At 41.2% G+C, this 14,037-nt stretch overlaps 1 protein-coding gene and 1 long non-coding RNA gene across 6 annotated transcripts in view; one reads left to right on the forward strand and one right to left on the reverse strand.

The window, feature by feature from the left end:
* The window catches only part of crtac1b (cartilage acidic protein 1b), a 33,907-nt gene that overhangs the window by 17,440 nt on the left and 2,430 nt on the right, over positions 1 to 14,037 (reverse strand). For both annotated transcript variants that reach the window (XM_058058834.1, XM_058058833.1), the window contains exons 2-6: positions 9,550 to 9,737; positions 7,824 to 8,020; positions 7,602 to 7,738; positions 2,925 to 3,081; positions 690 to 824 (exon numbers count right to left, since the gene is read on the reverse strand). In XM_058058834.1, coding sequence (XP_057914817.1) covers positions 690 to 824; positions 2,925 to 3,081; positions 7,602 to 7,738; positions 7,824 to 8,020; positions 9,550 to 9,737 — 814 coding nt within the window. The remainder of the gene's footprint in view (positions 1 to 689; positions 825 to 2,924; positions 3,082 to 7,601; positions 7,739 to 7,823; positions 8,021 to 9,549; positions 9,738 to 14,037) is intronic.
* Positions 1 to 14,037, forward strand: part of LOC131108080 (uncharacterized) — a 59,712-nt gene that overhangs the window by 17,092 nt on the left and 28,583 nt on the right. For 3 of the 4 annotated variants that reach the window (XR_009120398.1, XR_009120396.1, XR_009120399.1), the window contains exons 3-4: positions 7,999 to 8,113; positions 9,184 to 9,338. This is a non-coding gene — a long non-coding RNA (uncharacterized LOC131108080). The remainder of the gene's footprint in view (positions 1 to 7,998; positions 8,114 to 9,183; positions 9,339 to 14,037) is intronic. The other variant, XR_009120397.1, reaches the window with a different exon arrangement.

Raw genomic sequence — 14,037 nt, forward strand, 5'->3', positions numbered from 1 at the left:
AAATTTATGTATTTTTTTGCGTACAAAATTAGGCATTTTCAAGGATAAAAATGGGTAATAGAAGATGCATTCAGACATTGTGATGATATGTAGCATTCTACACTGGTCACTAGGTGTCAGTAATGTGACTGTAATTTTCTCTGAGGCACGTGAGCACCAGACTTGATCACAGGAACAACAGGCGTTTATTGCACATTTGAATTATCTGGCACATTAATAGCCACAATAATCACTAACGCGGGCTAATGTTGTGCAAGACTAATTCATAGCGATGCACAAAAGCATGTCTTATTTATGTCTTATTTTCTGTACATTTTCAGTATATGTACACTGTATTGGGGATTACAAGTCTAAAGGTGACTATAGGGGTGTTATTTCATGCCAAGACTGCTCTAATAACGCCCATCCATCCATGGAGTAAAAGTAGTCGAAAACTAGTTTGTAGCCCATCACAGTTTAGTACACAACTTCTACACGTGTCTCATAAACATCTGCAGCCAGCAGTGCACAGGAACTGACATCTTACATCCATCAGTTGACTTATTTGCATATTAATAGATTTGAGATCCAAACACAAAGAGGAAGGTGGGATATGACACCTTCATTTATTTATTTGGTGAAACAGACAGAACACAAGCTATTATTGCAGTTCTGTCAGGATCTTTAAACCGTTAAACACTTCTTCTTACCGGCCTGCTGCGCCACATCAGTAAAAGTTCCATCTCCGTTGTTCCGAAACAGGAAGTTCGGTCCATACTCATTGTCGCAAAATACATCAGAGAAGGTCTGGCTCACGATGGGTCCCACCACCACACCTCGGCCCCCTGCACACATAGTTGTAGTTCAGAGGAGACAAAAAAACAGCAACTCTCAACACAGATGAGTCCAAATATGCTGACTGTCTTTTGCTGCTTTGAGACGCATTCAAGAGCAAAGCAGTATTATTTTTTTTTCAGTGACATAGTGAAGTGGCTGCAATGCCATTTTGATACACAACTTCCCTGACCGTCCCCTCCTCACAAGTGATGAAAAAGCCATCTAGTGCACTGTATATCATTCACAGCAGTTTTGGCCCCGGCTCTTCCAGTCCGCCTCTGATGACATCCTGCTTGTAAAAATGGATGTGATGTAGATTGATTTGTTTACAGACCATCGACAAAAACTTACTTGGATGTATTTTAAGGACTTTTCAATGACAGCTCGCTATGAAGAACAGTTTGACTACCGGGAGTGTCTCTTATCAAAGACGAAAAAAATCGCAGGCAAAATGGTTCACATGGTTGTCATTTATTGTGCTGTCAGGGCATCAAAGCTAGTATCCATTACCTGTTTTTTTTTTCCCCCGCCAATGTAAGTCATGTAATGTGAGTAAGGGAGTGTTGGTGCTCTTGAAAATGGTAATGATAATGATTTTATTTCATTTGAACATGCATCAGATTACAATTGAGTGCATCCCATAATCAGTTCACAGTTCCACATGTCCAAAAAGGAGTAGGAAGAAGCAAAGCTTATTAAATCCTACCCCTCCATCTGGTACTTTTACAATCAGTAACTGTTACATTTGTTCACTTCCTGCTTTCCATAATACAGTTTAAGGTTTTTTTTTTGTTTTTTTAATAATGTAATACGAGGTGATATGACCATCCAATGACATACTAATGGGTACCATAGTAACTGTCAATATAGTGATATATATATAGCACATCATGACTGGTTCAAGACTCTTCATCCTTGTATTTAGCAAACATCAACTGCTTGTATTGTTTCTTGAATTGGCTCATCGTTGTGCATTGTTTGAGGGTCTTACTCAATCCATTCCATAGTTTGATTCCACACTGAAATGCTATGGCTAGCATAACGTAGTCCTAGCATATAAGTGTTTCAGATTTAGTTCTTCCCTGAGATCATATTTCTCCTCTCTTGTAGAGAAGTATTGGATGACATTTTTAGGTAATTGGTTATTTTTAGCCTTATGCATTATTTTAGCTGTTTGAAGATGAACCATATCAGCAAGTTTAAGTATTTGTGATTTTAGAAATAAGGAGTTAGTATGTTCTCTGTAGGCGGCATTATGAATTATCCTTACTGACCTTTTTTGCAGTACATTTAGCGAGTGAAGATTGCTTTTATAGTTATTACCCCATATTTCCACACAATAAGTAATATATGGTAGAACCAGAGCGCAATAAAGAGTGTGGAGTGATTTCTGATTGAGAACAAATTTTGCTTTGTTCAATACTGACATATTTCTGGACAAAATGAAAAAAAATGGAAGGAAAGAAAGTAACTACACTAAACTACGTATTGCCATTGTATGTGTGACGTAACCTTTGATCCAAGCTACCAGAATCAAATCTGAGAAAACAACATACTGTATTCACCCAAATATAAGACGCATGTATTTTTGTTTAAATTTGGTAGACTTTGGTAGAAAATTTGCAGGAATTAACCGCTGATCTATGGTGTAAATATAATTTATAGTATATAAAAAACAGAAAGCGTTTTTCATCTGACTGCTTGTATATGAAGTAGCTCAAAGAATTACACATAAAACACACAGTAGTAGTGAAACTTTAAGATGCCAGTTGCCGTGATGGATGTCATCCCACTTTGTATACGTGTCTCTCTTCCCCTTCGCCTCTCGTGACTTTGACTGGAGTAAACAGCTGACGAAGAGCCCACTGACAATTCCCCTCTTCCACTCGCCCTACAATTCATCACAACCTCATAGCATCTTTTTTTTTTGTCTTCCTGCCTGGAACCACATCAATATTTTAGCCTCTATGGGTACAACAAGCACACGCTCCTGTGCACACGTCTGTGTAAATCACACTGTAGCTCCGGCGCAGGCGGCTGGATGATCCTAAAGGTCTTCATCACCCACACACTCAAAAAATACACACACACCATTGCCACTGACCCACCAGTGAACTTGTTGACTCCAGACTGCTCTGCCACGTTGGAGAGGGCGATGACGCCTTGCGAGAGGTCACTCGCGGCATCGTCCATCTCTATAAGTGCATGTGGGCCCACGTTTCCGCTGGCGTAGTTTGCTATGTAGATAGCATAACGACCCGTACCCTGAGGGGGGAAAACATCGTTTACGTTTGGTAACATTGTTAAAGCAGGTAAAAGCTGACCTGTATAGAGAAATGTTTGGTTTCCCAAAATGGAAAATGTGGTTCCTCCTGTGACCCAATTATACAGTGTTGTAATGTGTTGCCATAACAACAACAATGATTAAGAACACAGTAGGCATAAATCAAAATCCCTTTGCCAAGAAACATGTGGAAGCTTGATGATCAATAAGGCTTTATAGCATTTTACGTTGACAACCCAATCAAATTCTGAGGAAGAACTTGTTTCTGACCCCCAACTCTGGTGAAGGTTGCTGTTGAGTATTTATTGTTCGTCTATTGAAGTTTCTTTTCCAAACAGCCTACCAGTGACAAAGACAAAGCAATTTTGTGGTATTTTAGCGCTGAAAAACGTCCATTCCTTCAACATCTCAGACCAAAAACAATTTCCTGTTTGTGCTTGACCTCAACAATTTTCATTCATTTTCTTCCCAGGAAAGAGTCCAAAGGAAAAAAAAAGTTGAACAAACACCTTTCTACGTTATTATTTACAAATGCATGCACAGACTTTTCCACAGTGAGTGACATTTTGAGAGATGCGTGACTTCAGACTGAGAGAACAGGTAATACCTTGTTTTGTTGTTGCCATAGCAACGTTCACACCAAAGTGGCACACTGATTATCAATCCGTAGATTACTTATAGTGGAACTGTGGTTAACATACGCACCGGTTAACATACTGTATATTTGGTTCTGACTAAAAAAAATATGTTGTGTTCGTTTCAGCACATGATGGTAGACAATGGAAAATGATCTCCAATTGTAAGTAAAATCGGTTTTGGTCCGCAGTTTTAGGCTATAACACCAATGGCGAATCAAGTGTTGTGTTGCTCAAAACAAATTTTTCAGCAGTTGACTCTTAAAAATGTAACACAAATATATCTGGAACAAATGAATGACGCTATCCAATGCTTCACGTGCCTGCCTTACAGCATCATGTTTATGGACCACTTTCTTTAAATATACCTCTATGATACATTCAATAAGGACTGCTGTATGTATGGTGTGAAAGTACACTCTACATATGTACACTAGCTAAATCGCAAGAAACTAAACATTTCCCCTTAATCAAACCCCTCTACCAGTTTCCCAGCCTACTCCTCCTCCCTTTGGAGATTAATTTCACACTCCATTATCAGTCGGAGCCCCTGCAGACACAAATGGAAACACACTAATAGTCTACACACTTGAGTTTTCCCAACATATTTCCTTCAATGAAAACCCATGCATGTATAAGAACACACACACGTGTCAAAGCTATATTTTATTATAACTGGACATGAAAGGTAAATGAGTCTGATTGATGTGTCACTCTCAAAATGTCATGATGTGTCAAATTCTGAGCTACTGACTTGGGAGAGGTCGGCTATACTCCATCACACATACACACACACACACAGACACACTCACTACCTTATAGCTTGAAAAATGAGACTGAACTGCAATGAAAGACCCGAAGGCCTCTGGCAGTTACTTAACAAACCTAAAAGTCAATGATTTTTCAATAAGTCTTTGCCCCAAGGCTAATTTCTGTCAGTGCAATTGGCAATGTAATAAGTGTGACACGCATCTTTGCAAAGTGCATGTGAGGCGCCGGCTTACAGTGTGTACCTACATTATTCCAATGCCAGAAACCACTGAAATTGACTCAAAAGGCAATGATGCCATATTGATTTACCATAATATCCTAAACATACCAATTTATGATACATTTTATGATACACTCATAAAACTCTAAAGTCTTGTTTTCATTTTGTTTTTCCTACTGACTGAGTGTTCATTTCTCTACCATAAGCCAAGCAAAGACGTTTAAGAGAATTTGGCAGTACATTCAACCTTCACCATCTAGACTCACAACAGCCGACAATGAGTAACCACACCAGCCTAGCACCTCCACATCCAGCATCTTCTCCTCCAAGATTGTCTAAGACCAGCCACCTGGACAGTTGATGCAACAAAAATAAATAGCCAAAGGATTTCTGCACAAACTGTCAGAAACCATCAGGGGCTCAACCAGTTTGTTGTAACCGACTTTAGTAGGAAAATGCTCATGTTTGATGGTGTGTAGCACTATGGAGGGATGTTCACTTCATGAATGAATCCCAGTGGTCATAGTACGGGACAGATGGCAAACAGCGTGTATGTCGTCGTGTGGGTGAGTGGTTTGCAGATGTCATCGTTGTGGATTGAGTGGCCCATTCCGCCGGTGGGGTCATGGTATGGTCAGGCGTATGTAATGGACAACAAACACAGGTGCATTTTATTGAGATGCACACACAGAGATCCCATGGCAGGCCCATTGCTGTGCCACTCAACCACAACCAACACGATAATGCATGGCCCCATGTTGCAAGAAATGGTAAATGGTCTTTCACTTGTATAGCGCTTTTCCACTTCCAAGGTGCTCAAAGCGGTTTGACATCATTGGCCCATTTACCTACTGATGACGCAGCATCAGGAGCAACTGGTGGTTCAGTATCTTGGCTAAGGATACTTGGACAGATGGAGGATTTTATTAATACTGGCTGAGGAGTTTGCAGCATTGATATATGCCTGTTATTAAATGAACATTTGGTGAAAGAATGCAATGTTTTCCTTCCCACTTTCTCATGCACTCCAAATCATTATTAAAATATTATGGTATTAAATTAGGAAATTCATTCATTCATTTTCTACCGCTTTTTCCTCACGAGGGTCGCGGGGGGTGCTGGAACCTATCCCAGCTGTCTTCGGGCGAGAGGCGGTGTACACCCTGGACTGGTCGCCAGCCAATCACAGGGCACATATAGACAAACAACCATTCACACTCACATTCATACCTATGGACAATTTGGAGTCGCCAATTAACCTAGCATGTTTTTGGAATGTGGGAGGAAACCGGAGTACCCGGAGGAAACCCATGCATGCACGGGGAGAACATGCAAACTCCACACAGAGATGGCCGACGGTGGAATTGAACCCTGGTCTCCTAGCTGTGAGGTCTGCGTGCTAACCACTCGGCCACCGTGCCGCTAAATTAGGAAATTAGTTTTCAAATTGTTATCGTTTGCTTCAAATTGACTGTAAAGCTTTAATATGGCCGCCTTTATGTCAATTGGTACCAAGCAGTTTATTTAAGAGTAAACAAGACAACACGCATGCACCACTCACCCACTACCCAACATCAGCCCCACTTTTGTTGCCTGCTTGAATGTAATTTAATAAATGCATGTTCCCTTTGTCATCGTGCCGGAACCGCCACGGAAGAACACACACCACGTCTGTTTGGCTGGCTCTGAAAGTATTATGCCATTAAAAGTGGATATCTTTCCAATCGGGGTGGCAGCTGCACAACCCATCAGTGCTTGGTGAGATGGGACTGCGGTTTGAGGAGGGGGAAAAAAAAACAAAAAAAAAAACAATCGTGAACCCAACTGTCCTCTCTCTCGACTATTAGCTTCTTTATCCCTAGATTGGAAGCCAACGTGCGATAAGAGACAAAGAAAGAGGCCGTCAGAGAAAGTAAAAGAGGCGGAAGAGAAATGAAAAAGGGACTGAATGGAAAAATAGAGAAAATGATACTGGGCAGAGAGCAGTCATCACTCATCCCCTCATACGATGTTCTATAAAACAAACGAGCCCCGGCCTTTGTAATTACACTGCTTGCCGATGGACAGTGGGGAGAAAATGGCCCAGCAGTCCCCCAAATGAAGTGTCATAGCACATGCTGAGGAGGGCGGCACAGGCAGGCCATGAATTATCACTGGTAAACAAACAGAGGCAACCATGCATGCGCACAGAACACATGAATATACAGTGGAATCTTCAAAGTTTAATGCATTTCCCTGCAGGAAGTATTCTAAAGTACATTATTCCAATCTTTACCTGGTGGTGGTTCAGAACCCAGCGTTGAATTGTTAATCCATTCATAGTGGGTTGCAGACAACTATTCAAAAATGCATTAAAATATATAATTTAAATTTGCATACGGACTGGTCTTAGGTATACCTTTTGAATATTAAGTTAAGTTACTTGACTGTTAAGTGTTAAGTTACTGTGTGATGATTTTAGTGTTCTTTGTAAGATGGCACAATGAGTCTGTTATATTGAGTAATGACCTCCTGCGATTTCCGATGGGTTGAAAAGCTCATTGTGACTTGGCTTATAGTTTGTGATTGGCTCCTGTCAGAGAGAGGGCTACTGTTTCTTCACTGGCACACAAGTGGCACATTATTTAAATGATTAGTAGTAGTTCTAAAGTATAGGAGATGTCACAAGCCTGGAACACATTCATCTCTCCAGTGAAACATCCTGTACGGAGTTTACATGTTCTGTGTGTGCCTGATTTTCCCCAGGTACCTGAGATTTTTCCCATATTCCAAATAATATAAAAAATAATATGTCACAAGAAAATAGAAGAAAATGGATGGATGGAAATATGGATGACTATGGAGGTTCAACTGTAGTGTGTGTGTGTGCCTTTACCTTTCTGTCCACACAGGCGACTGATCTTCCAGCCATACGGTTGGCTACATCTCTGTGTTCATTAATGTCATCACTCAGCAAATCCTCAAAGCGTCCATTACGGAACTTGAACAGTTTGTCCGAGTATGTCGCCCGTCCTGATGCAGGGCAAAGAGTCACAAAAGAAGAACTTTAGGCAGCCCCAAAAAACGTCTGTGTGGATAATATCAAAAACAATGTTACCAGAAAAGGCGTTATTGGTGTTGAGTACATAAATCTCCTCCCGACCGTCACCATCAATGTCACACGCTGTTACCCCAATGGCGTTGCCTTGGCGGTCTCTCAAGGCGTAGAACGGGGAGTTGCGGTTGTCTACGGCGATGTTGACCAATCTTTTTCTCTGCTTGTCATACTTCAGCACCAGGTTAGGACCATTGTAACTGCCAACGGGGAGCCAGAGGAGATACGTTAGATTAAGCAATCAGCAGGTTCTTCAGCAGTCTTAGAGCTACTTTGACAACACGAAAGGTGAGGTGAGCGATTTGTGTTTTAAAAATATGACATTTACAGTACAGTACTTTATTTATGATGCACATTCATGATAAAATATATATATTTTTAAGTTGACACCAATAACAATAATAATACATTTCTATTATTTTTTACGTTCAGATATAACTGGAGTTTGTGCACACTTTGTCCTAACCAAAAATAATGACATCACTGCTATTAACAAAACATTAAAAGTATGTCCCAAGGGATCTACTCGCTGACAAATGTCGGTATCTTTGAAGATGGTAAAGGATTGGTTGTCCGTCCAAATCCCAGAATGCTTTAACCCTCTGGTAATTTCTGGCAAACCGTTTGCACCTTTCAAATGCCAGAGAGATAGGAACAAGCCCTGGACCCCGGGCGTTGTAGCAACGCTGGCATTTCAGTGGCTGATAAGATTTGATGTGTTGAATCTTTTTTTTTTTCTTATTGCGGATTGTTTGCAGAACATTTGGTGCTCTAGCTCGCAAAATTTATTTTGTTATTGCATACTAAAAATCAAGTGGTGATATACAGGAGATGCCTGATTCCTGGATCTACAGGACTGACGTAACAGATTTTTTTCCCCATGAAAAAGTCTGAAAAAGACGAGTCACATTTGATGTCTGTAGATTTATACATGCAAACCTACAGGTGGTGACCAAGTGAGTCAGAGCTTTTCCTATTGTCACTCACAAACATTTGTGGCCTGGAGAGATGCTGCTGACTCATGGAAAAAGTAGTTAAAATGTCGGGAAATTTAGCCAATTCATATTGAAAATATGATATTTAAAAAAATAATTTTGTTTTTGTCTAGGACTGGCTTAAAAACATTTTTCCAGAATATTGAAAAGGAGGTCACTGCCTATTCGTATTTTCAGGGTTTCCTTACATTTATACGCCAACATAGCTCTACTCGTGTAAAAGTAACAGGAAACGTTCATTTGACTCTGTTATAATTTGTCACTGAAGGTCATTATGTCAATACAGTCGTATAAATGAAGGCCGTGATGAGGTTCTCCAAATGTGATGCCCTCTCTCTGAATTGCTGCTGAATAGGACGTCTTTGCAGGAAAGACATTTATGAGGCGCGGCCATTTACATCCATCCATCTGCAGCCTGTGAGGAATTCATCGCCGCTTGACTGGATCGAAGCAAGCTTGCCAAACCATCTCCATCAGTGGCGCTCTGTCCAATCTCAATCCATTATCATCACATGAGTGAGCCGTAAGTCTTTTTAAAGTCTTTTGCCTTTGTCTTCAACCTTTAGCTCGGAAAATCAAGTGCACCTCCCAATCCAGACTTAGATAGCTATCACTCAGAAGTTCAATCATCTGTTCAAATTCGGCTAATGGATTAAATTAAACATTGCTTGGACCACTGTGGGAGAAGCATTGAGGCGGGAAGTGCCGCAGCTCATTTCCACAAACTTTCTCACCCTGCAACAAATATCTCCAGATCTCCGTCGCCATCCACGTCTGTGACCGCTACACCGTAGTTGAGCTGGGTGGGGTTGTTGTCGTAGTCAGGGGGAAGCACGGTCTTGGTCACGGCCGAGAACATGGGCTCTGAACGCTGGGCTGAGCAGAGCACGGGCAGGAACAGGACCAATTGCAACATCATGATCTACAGAGAGGAGGATACATTTGATGTAGCATTTTGTTGCCCAATCATGATATACAGTGGAACCTTGGTAAGGCATAGTCATTAACCAAGAACTAGGGTGGATGCTAACTGAGTTGCCACTCCACAGTACTGTCTAAAGCCATTCATTCATTCATTCATTCATTCTCTACCGCTTGTCCTCACGAGGGTTGCGGGGGTGCTGGAACCTATACCAGCCGTCTTCGGGCGACTGGACTGGTGGCCAGCCAATCACAGGGCACATATAGACAAACAACCATTCACACTCACATTCATACCTATGGAAAATTTAGAGTCGCCAATTAACCTAGCATGTTTTTTGAATGTGGGAAGAAATCGGAGTACCCGGAGAAAACCCACGCATGCACGGGGAGAACATGCAAACTCCACACAGAGATGGTCGAGCGTGGGATCGAGCTGAGGTCTCCTCGCTGTGAGGTCTGCACACTAACCACTTGACCGCCGTGCCTTTAGTTTAGTTTAGTTTTATTTAGTTTTATTTTGTTTTAGTTTAGTTTAGAGGGTGGGATTGAACTCGGGTCTCCTAGCTGTGAGGTGTGCACGCTAACCACTCGACTGCCGTGCAGCCTATCTAACGCCAATATTATTGATATTATCTTTAATATCACAGCAGTCATTGTAACACCAAACACACAATTTGACTATTGTAGGACAGAACATGGAAAAGCGCAACATGACATCAGCTATGGGAAGTTAACTACAGTCACACAGACTTCCATTATTCTGCTCAATACAACAGATTCAGATTCCATAAAAAAATATATTTTATTTGAATTGATCTTTAAGTTTCCCCGTAGTGGAAATGAAGCCAAAAGGCCGTCCCTCGTAGCCATTTAGTGACGTAAGAGTACAATCAGGAAATCTCTTAAAACCTGTAAAACAGATTGCAGTACATTTAGTTTTATGTTTAGGCTATGATGTTTAGAGTGCGAAACAAGGAAGTAGTGAATTTACGATCTAAGTTTTCACAGTGTTATACCGTGATCCAGTTGTGATCTGACAAATCTTAGGTACTTTTGATCAAATGTAAAATTACTACAGCTTCTGCTTGGACATTAACAACACTTGAAACATCAAGTGCAGGTTGGGTTGCAAGGTTTATAGTGTGCGCAATGCACTTAATGTGGGGTTCCAACCTTGTTTCGTGCACTGCCACTTCCATATTATAGGTGTGGATTATGTATTATCATTCATAGTAGAGATGACATAGTTCATTGTCTGATTGACCTCTGGCTGTCCTGTTCTGTTGAGACAGCTTTTCTCTGAACAAGAAATATTGTCACGTGTTAATCTTGTGCGACACCGCTCCCATGTGGTAAATTGGAAGACTTTGAGTCCACTCCACCTGGAATCATAATGTCACCGGCCGTCTGTTCCCCATCCTCAATACAGGAAGTAAGCCGCTAACAAACAGAAATGACCGAACAAGCAAACATTTTTCAGTTTTGTTCACAGTTCAACCTTGGCAGAAATCAGCATACACGGTCCTGCATGTCTTATTTTCATTAAGTTTTGTTAAAAAAAAAAAAACATATCCCAAAGTTATCACTATATGCTCATTTTGAACATCAACGCACACATTTCTCTCTCCGGTTCCAGCAAATGAGAATCACGTAAAAACAGTAAATCACCACGTTTCCAAACTCTGACACAGACCATATGTGCTAAATATACTCCAAACCCATTGTGAGCCGAGCGGCTGCAGATCTTTGGCTGAGCTTTGTGCTGTGCTCAGACATAAAGATAAAGATATAGCGCTGCACTCAGTGGTATTCTGCAGACTTAGAAAGTGAACAACCCATCACATGAAGACAGGCTGAGGAATTACAGGACAGAAAATCCATACCGGGAGAAGAGTCTGAGCCCGAGGCCGAGCAAGAACACAGGGGAAACCGATATGACCCAACGTAACAGACTTGAGGTGTTGTTCCTCCAGGGATGGTGGCCACCTCTAAATTGGGAAGTCATTGCGGGATAATAGGGCAGAGTGATGTGTAAGAGTCCTATTAGTGGTCAACAGATAAAAGTGAGCGCAAGACGACTTGATCCAATTGGCTTGTGAAAAGAAGGTGGGAGAGGAGACAAACATCCCTGTGGGGAGGAAAGGAAAGCAGAAGGTCACCTCCTTTAAAGTTGAAATAAAACACTCATCATCATGCTGTGAAACTTAACACACACACACACACACTAAGTGGCGTTTACAAGCTGACACCTTAATTTGCTCAGCCTGCAGATTTATGCCGGCAGCCTTCTTCGTCATAGCATCATGGCTGCTTTACTGCTTTACTGCTGCAGCTTCCTCCTTTCTGCTAGCCTACATTCACCCTGTACGTGATTGATGCCTCCTTAACATCTCGCTCAACAATTCAATTTAAGATAAACACTACACCGCACTTTGAGTAATACTCTCCAAAGCCCCAGCAGCCAAGAAGGGAAGCACCACCACTGACAACCATGGAAATATCGCTATACTGCCCTCCACGCTCTTTCCTCACTAGTGGCTTTTTAGCCCGTAGCGGTTAGCAAGTCAAGTTAATTAACAACAATGGAGGTTGATGATAAGGCCGTTTCTCTCCATTAGTCCAGGAGGAGATGACAAATGAATTGCAGCGGGACATTTTACAATAAGGCTTTCACAATGAGATGAATATTTTGGAAAATGCGAAGCCATTTTGCATAAAAAGTCAATACTCATATGCAATATGCAACCCCTTTTTTGTTTTTCCACTGCATGGTACCAGTGTGGCTCAACTGGGGGCAGTTGGTTTTGAAATAGAACAATTAAGTAACAATAGGACCATATTAGTGAGAGCAAACAAGCAGACAGTGATGGAGAATGAAGGTGTCTGGGAGCATATTTAAGGATTGCTACAAGAAAGTAGAGACAAGGGACAAGTACGCAGTTCTAGCTATGGGCTATATGGGTAAGATTCTCTTGGGGGGGTGGCGGGGGGCGCTGTAAAGGAGGGGGAATTCCCACTCATTTAGTAAGGATGTGTGGCATATGGGCGCCCTCTTCAGATGCTCGTGCCCCCATTCTGCTCATACGTGATCAAATATCCACCACCTGACCAAATCAAGTTTAGAACTCAAAATGGGACATTTGTTCTTTTGTACTTTTGTTCAATTCTTCCCTCTCCTTTCTTCTTTCTTTTTTGAAAACTTGTTTTATTTTCGTATTCCACTAGATCAGGGGTCTCAAACTCAATTTACTTGGGGGCCACTGGAGCTAGGGTCTGGGCGAGACAGGGGTGCATCAGGTTTTCCCAAAAAAAAACGCATTTATTAAAAACAGAAAAATGAATAAACTTTGCTTTGGTTCCGATTTTCTACAAGAAAAAAATAAAACATTCCACTGTTCTCAAATATCTTACTTTTTATTTTTCTGCACAAAATAAGATGGAAAATAAATAAATCAAGAATAAACAAATCAATCAATCAGTAATAAATAAATTCAATAATAATAATAAAACGCAAATAATAAAAACTTAAGAAACCACATAGTTGGTGGGTAAATTATTTTTTTCGGATTAAAATGAACAAAGCATTATTAGAGCCCTGTAGACATGACAAAACACGACTATAGTCACATTTATACTCTTTTTATTTACAACATATTTCGCAACTGCAGGCTCTTGAGACACATGCTAACTTGCAAACTAGAGAGCTAGCGACCTAAACGGTAGCCTTCAAGTTATTTCCTTTAAACTTAAATAGCCAAAAACTTACCACTTCCACACGGATAGGGAGGTTAACTATTCACAGTTATTTAACCTTTAACATGAACATTAATCAAACGTAATAATTTTTTCTGGGTACATGATACCATACAGCATCCAAATCAAACTTGCGCGGGCCGCACTAACATTAAAATTCATATCAAGGCGGGGGCCTCAAACTAGTGTCCTGGCCACATTTGGCCCGCGGGCCGCATGTTTGAGACCCCTGCACTAGATTAGAGTGCAGTGGATGCTGGAAGGACTGTCACCGGTCTGTGCTCTAACGCAGAACCAAACCATTTCAACCATTTAATTTTTGGTCAATGTGAATTTAACTTTTACTACCAAAAACAAACAGGATGCTTTGAAATTGTCCTAAAGTTCCCACCTTTACGGTACGCCTGACTATGGAGTACAGTATCTTTGAAAAGTGTCTGCAGAGCGTTTGTTATGGCTCCTGTGTGAGGTTGTCTGAGATAGTGGGGAGGTCCCCACACGATTGGCCCCATGTTGGCTTATAAGGTGTGTTTTCATCATGTCAT

This window comes from Doryrhamphus excisus, chromosome 20 (assembly GCF_030265055.1).
Source record: "Doryrhamphus excisus isolate RoL2022-K1 chromosome 20, RoL_Dexc_1.0, whole genome shotgun sequence".
Taxonomy (NCBI): Eukaryota; Metazoa; Chordata; class Actinopteri; order Syngnathiformes; family Syngnathidae; genus Doryrhamphus; species Doryrhamphus excisus.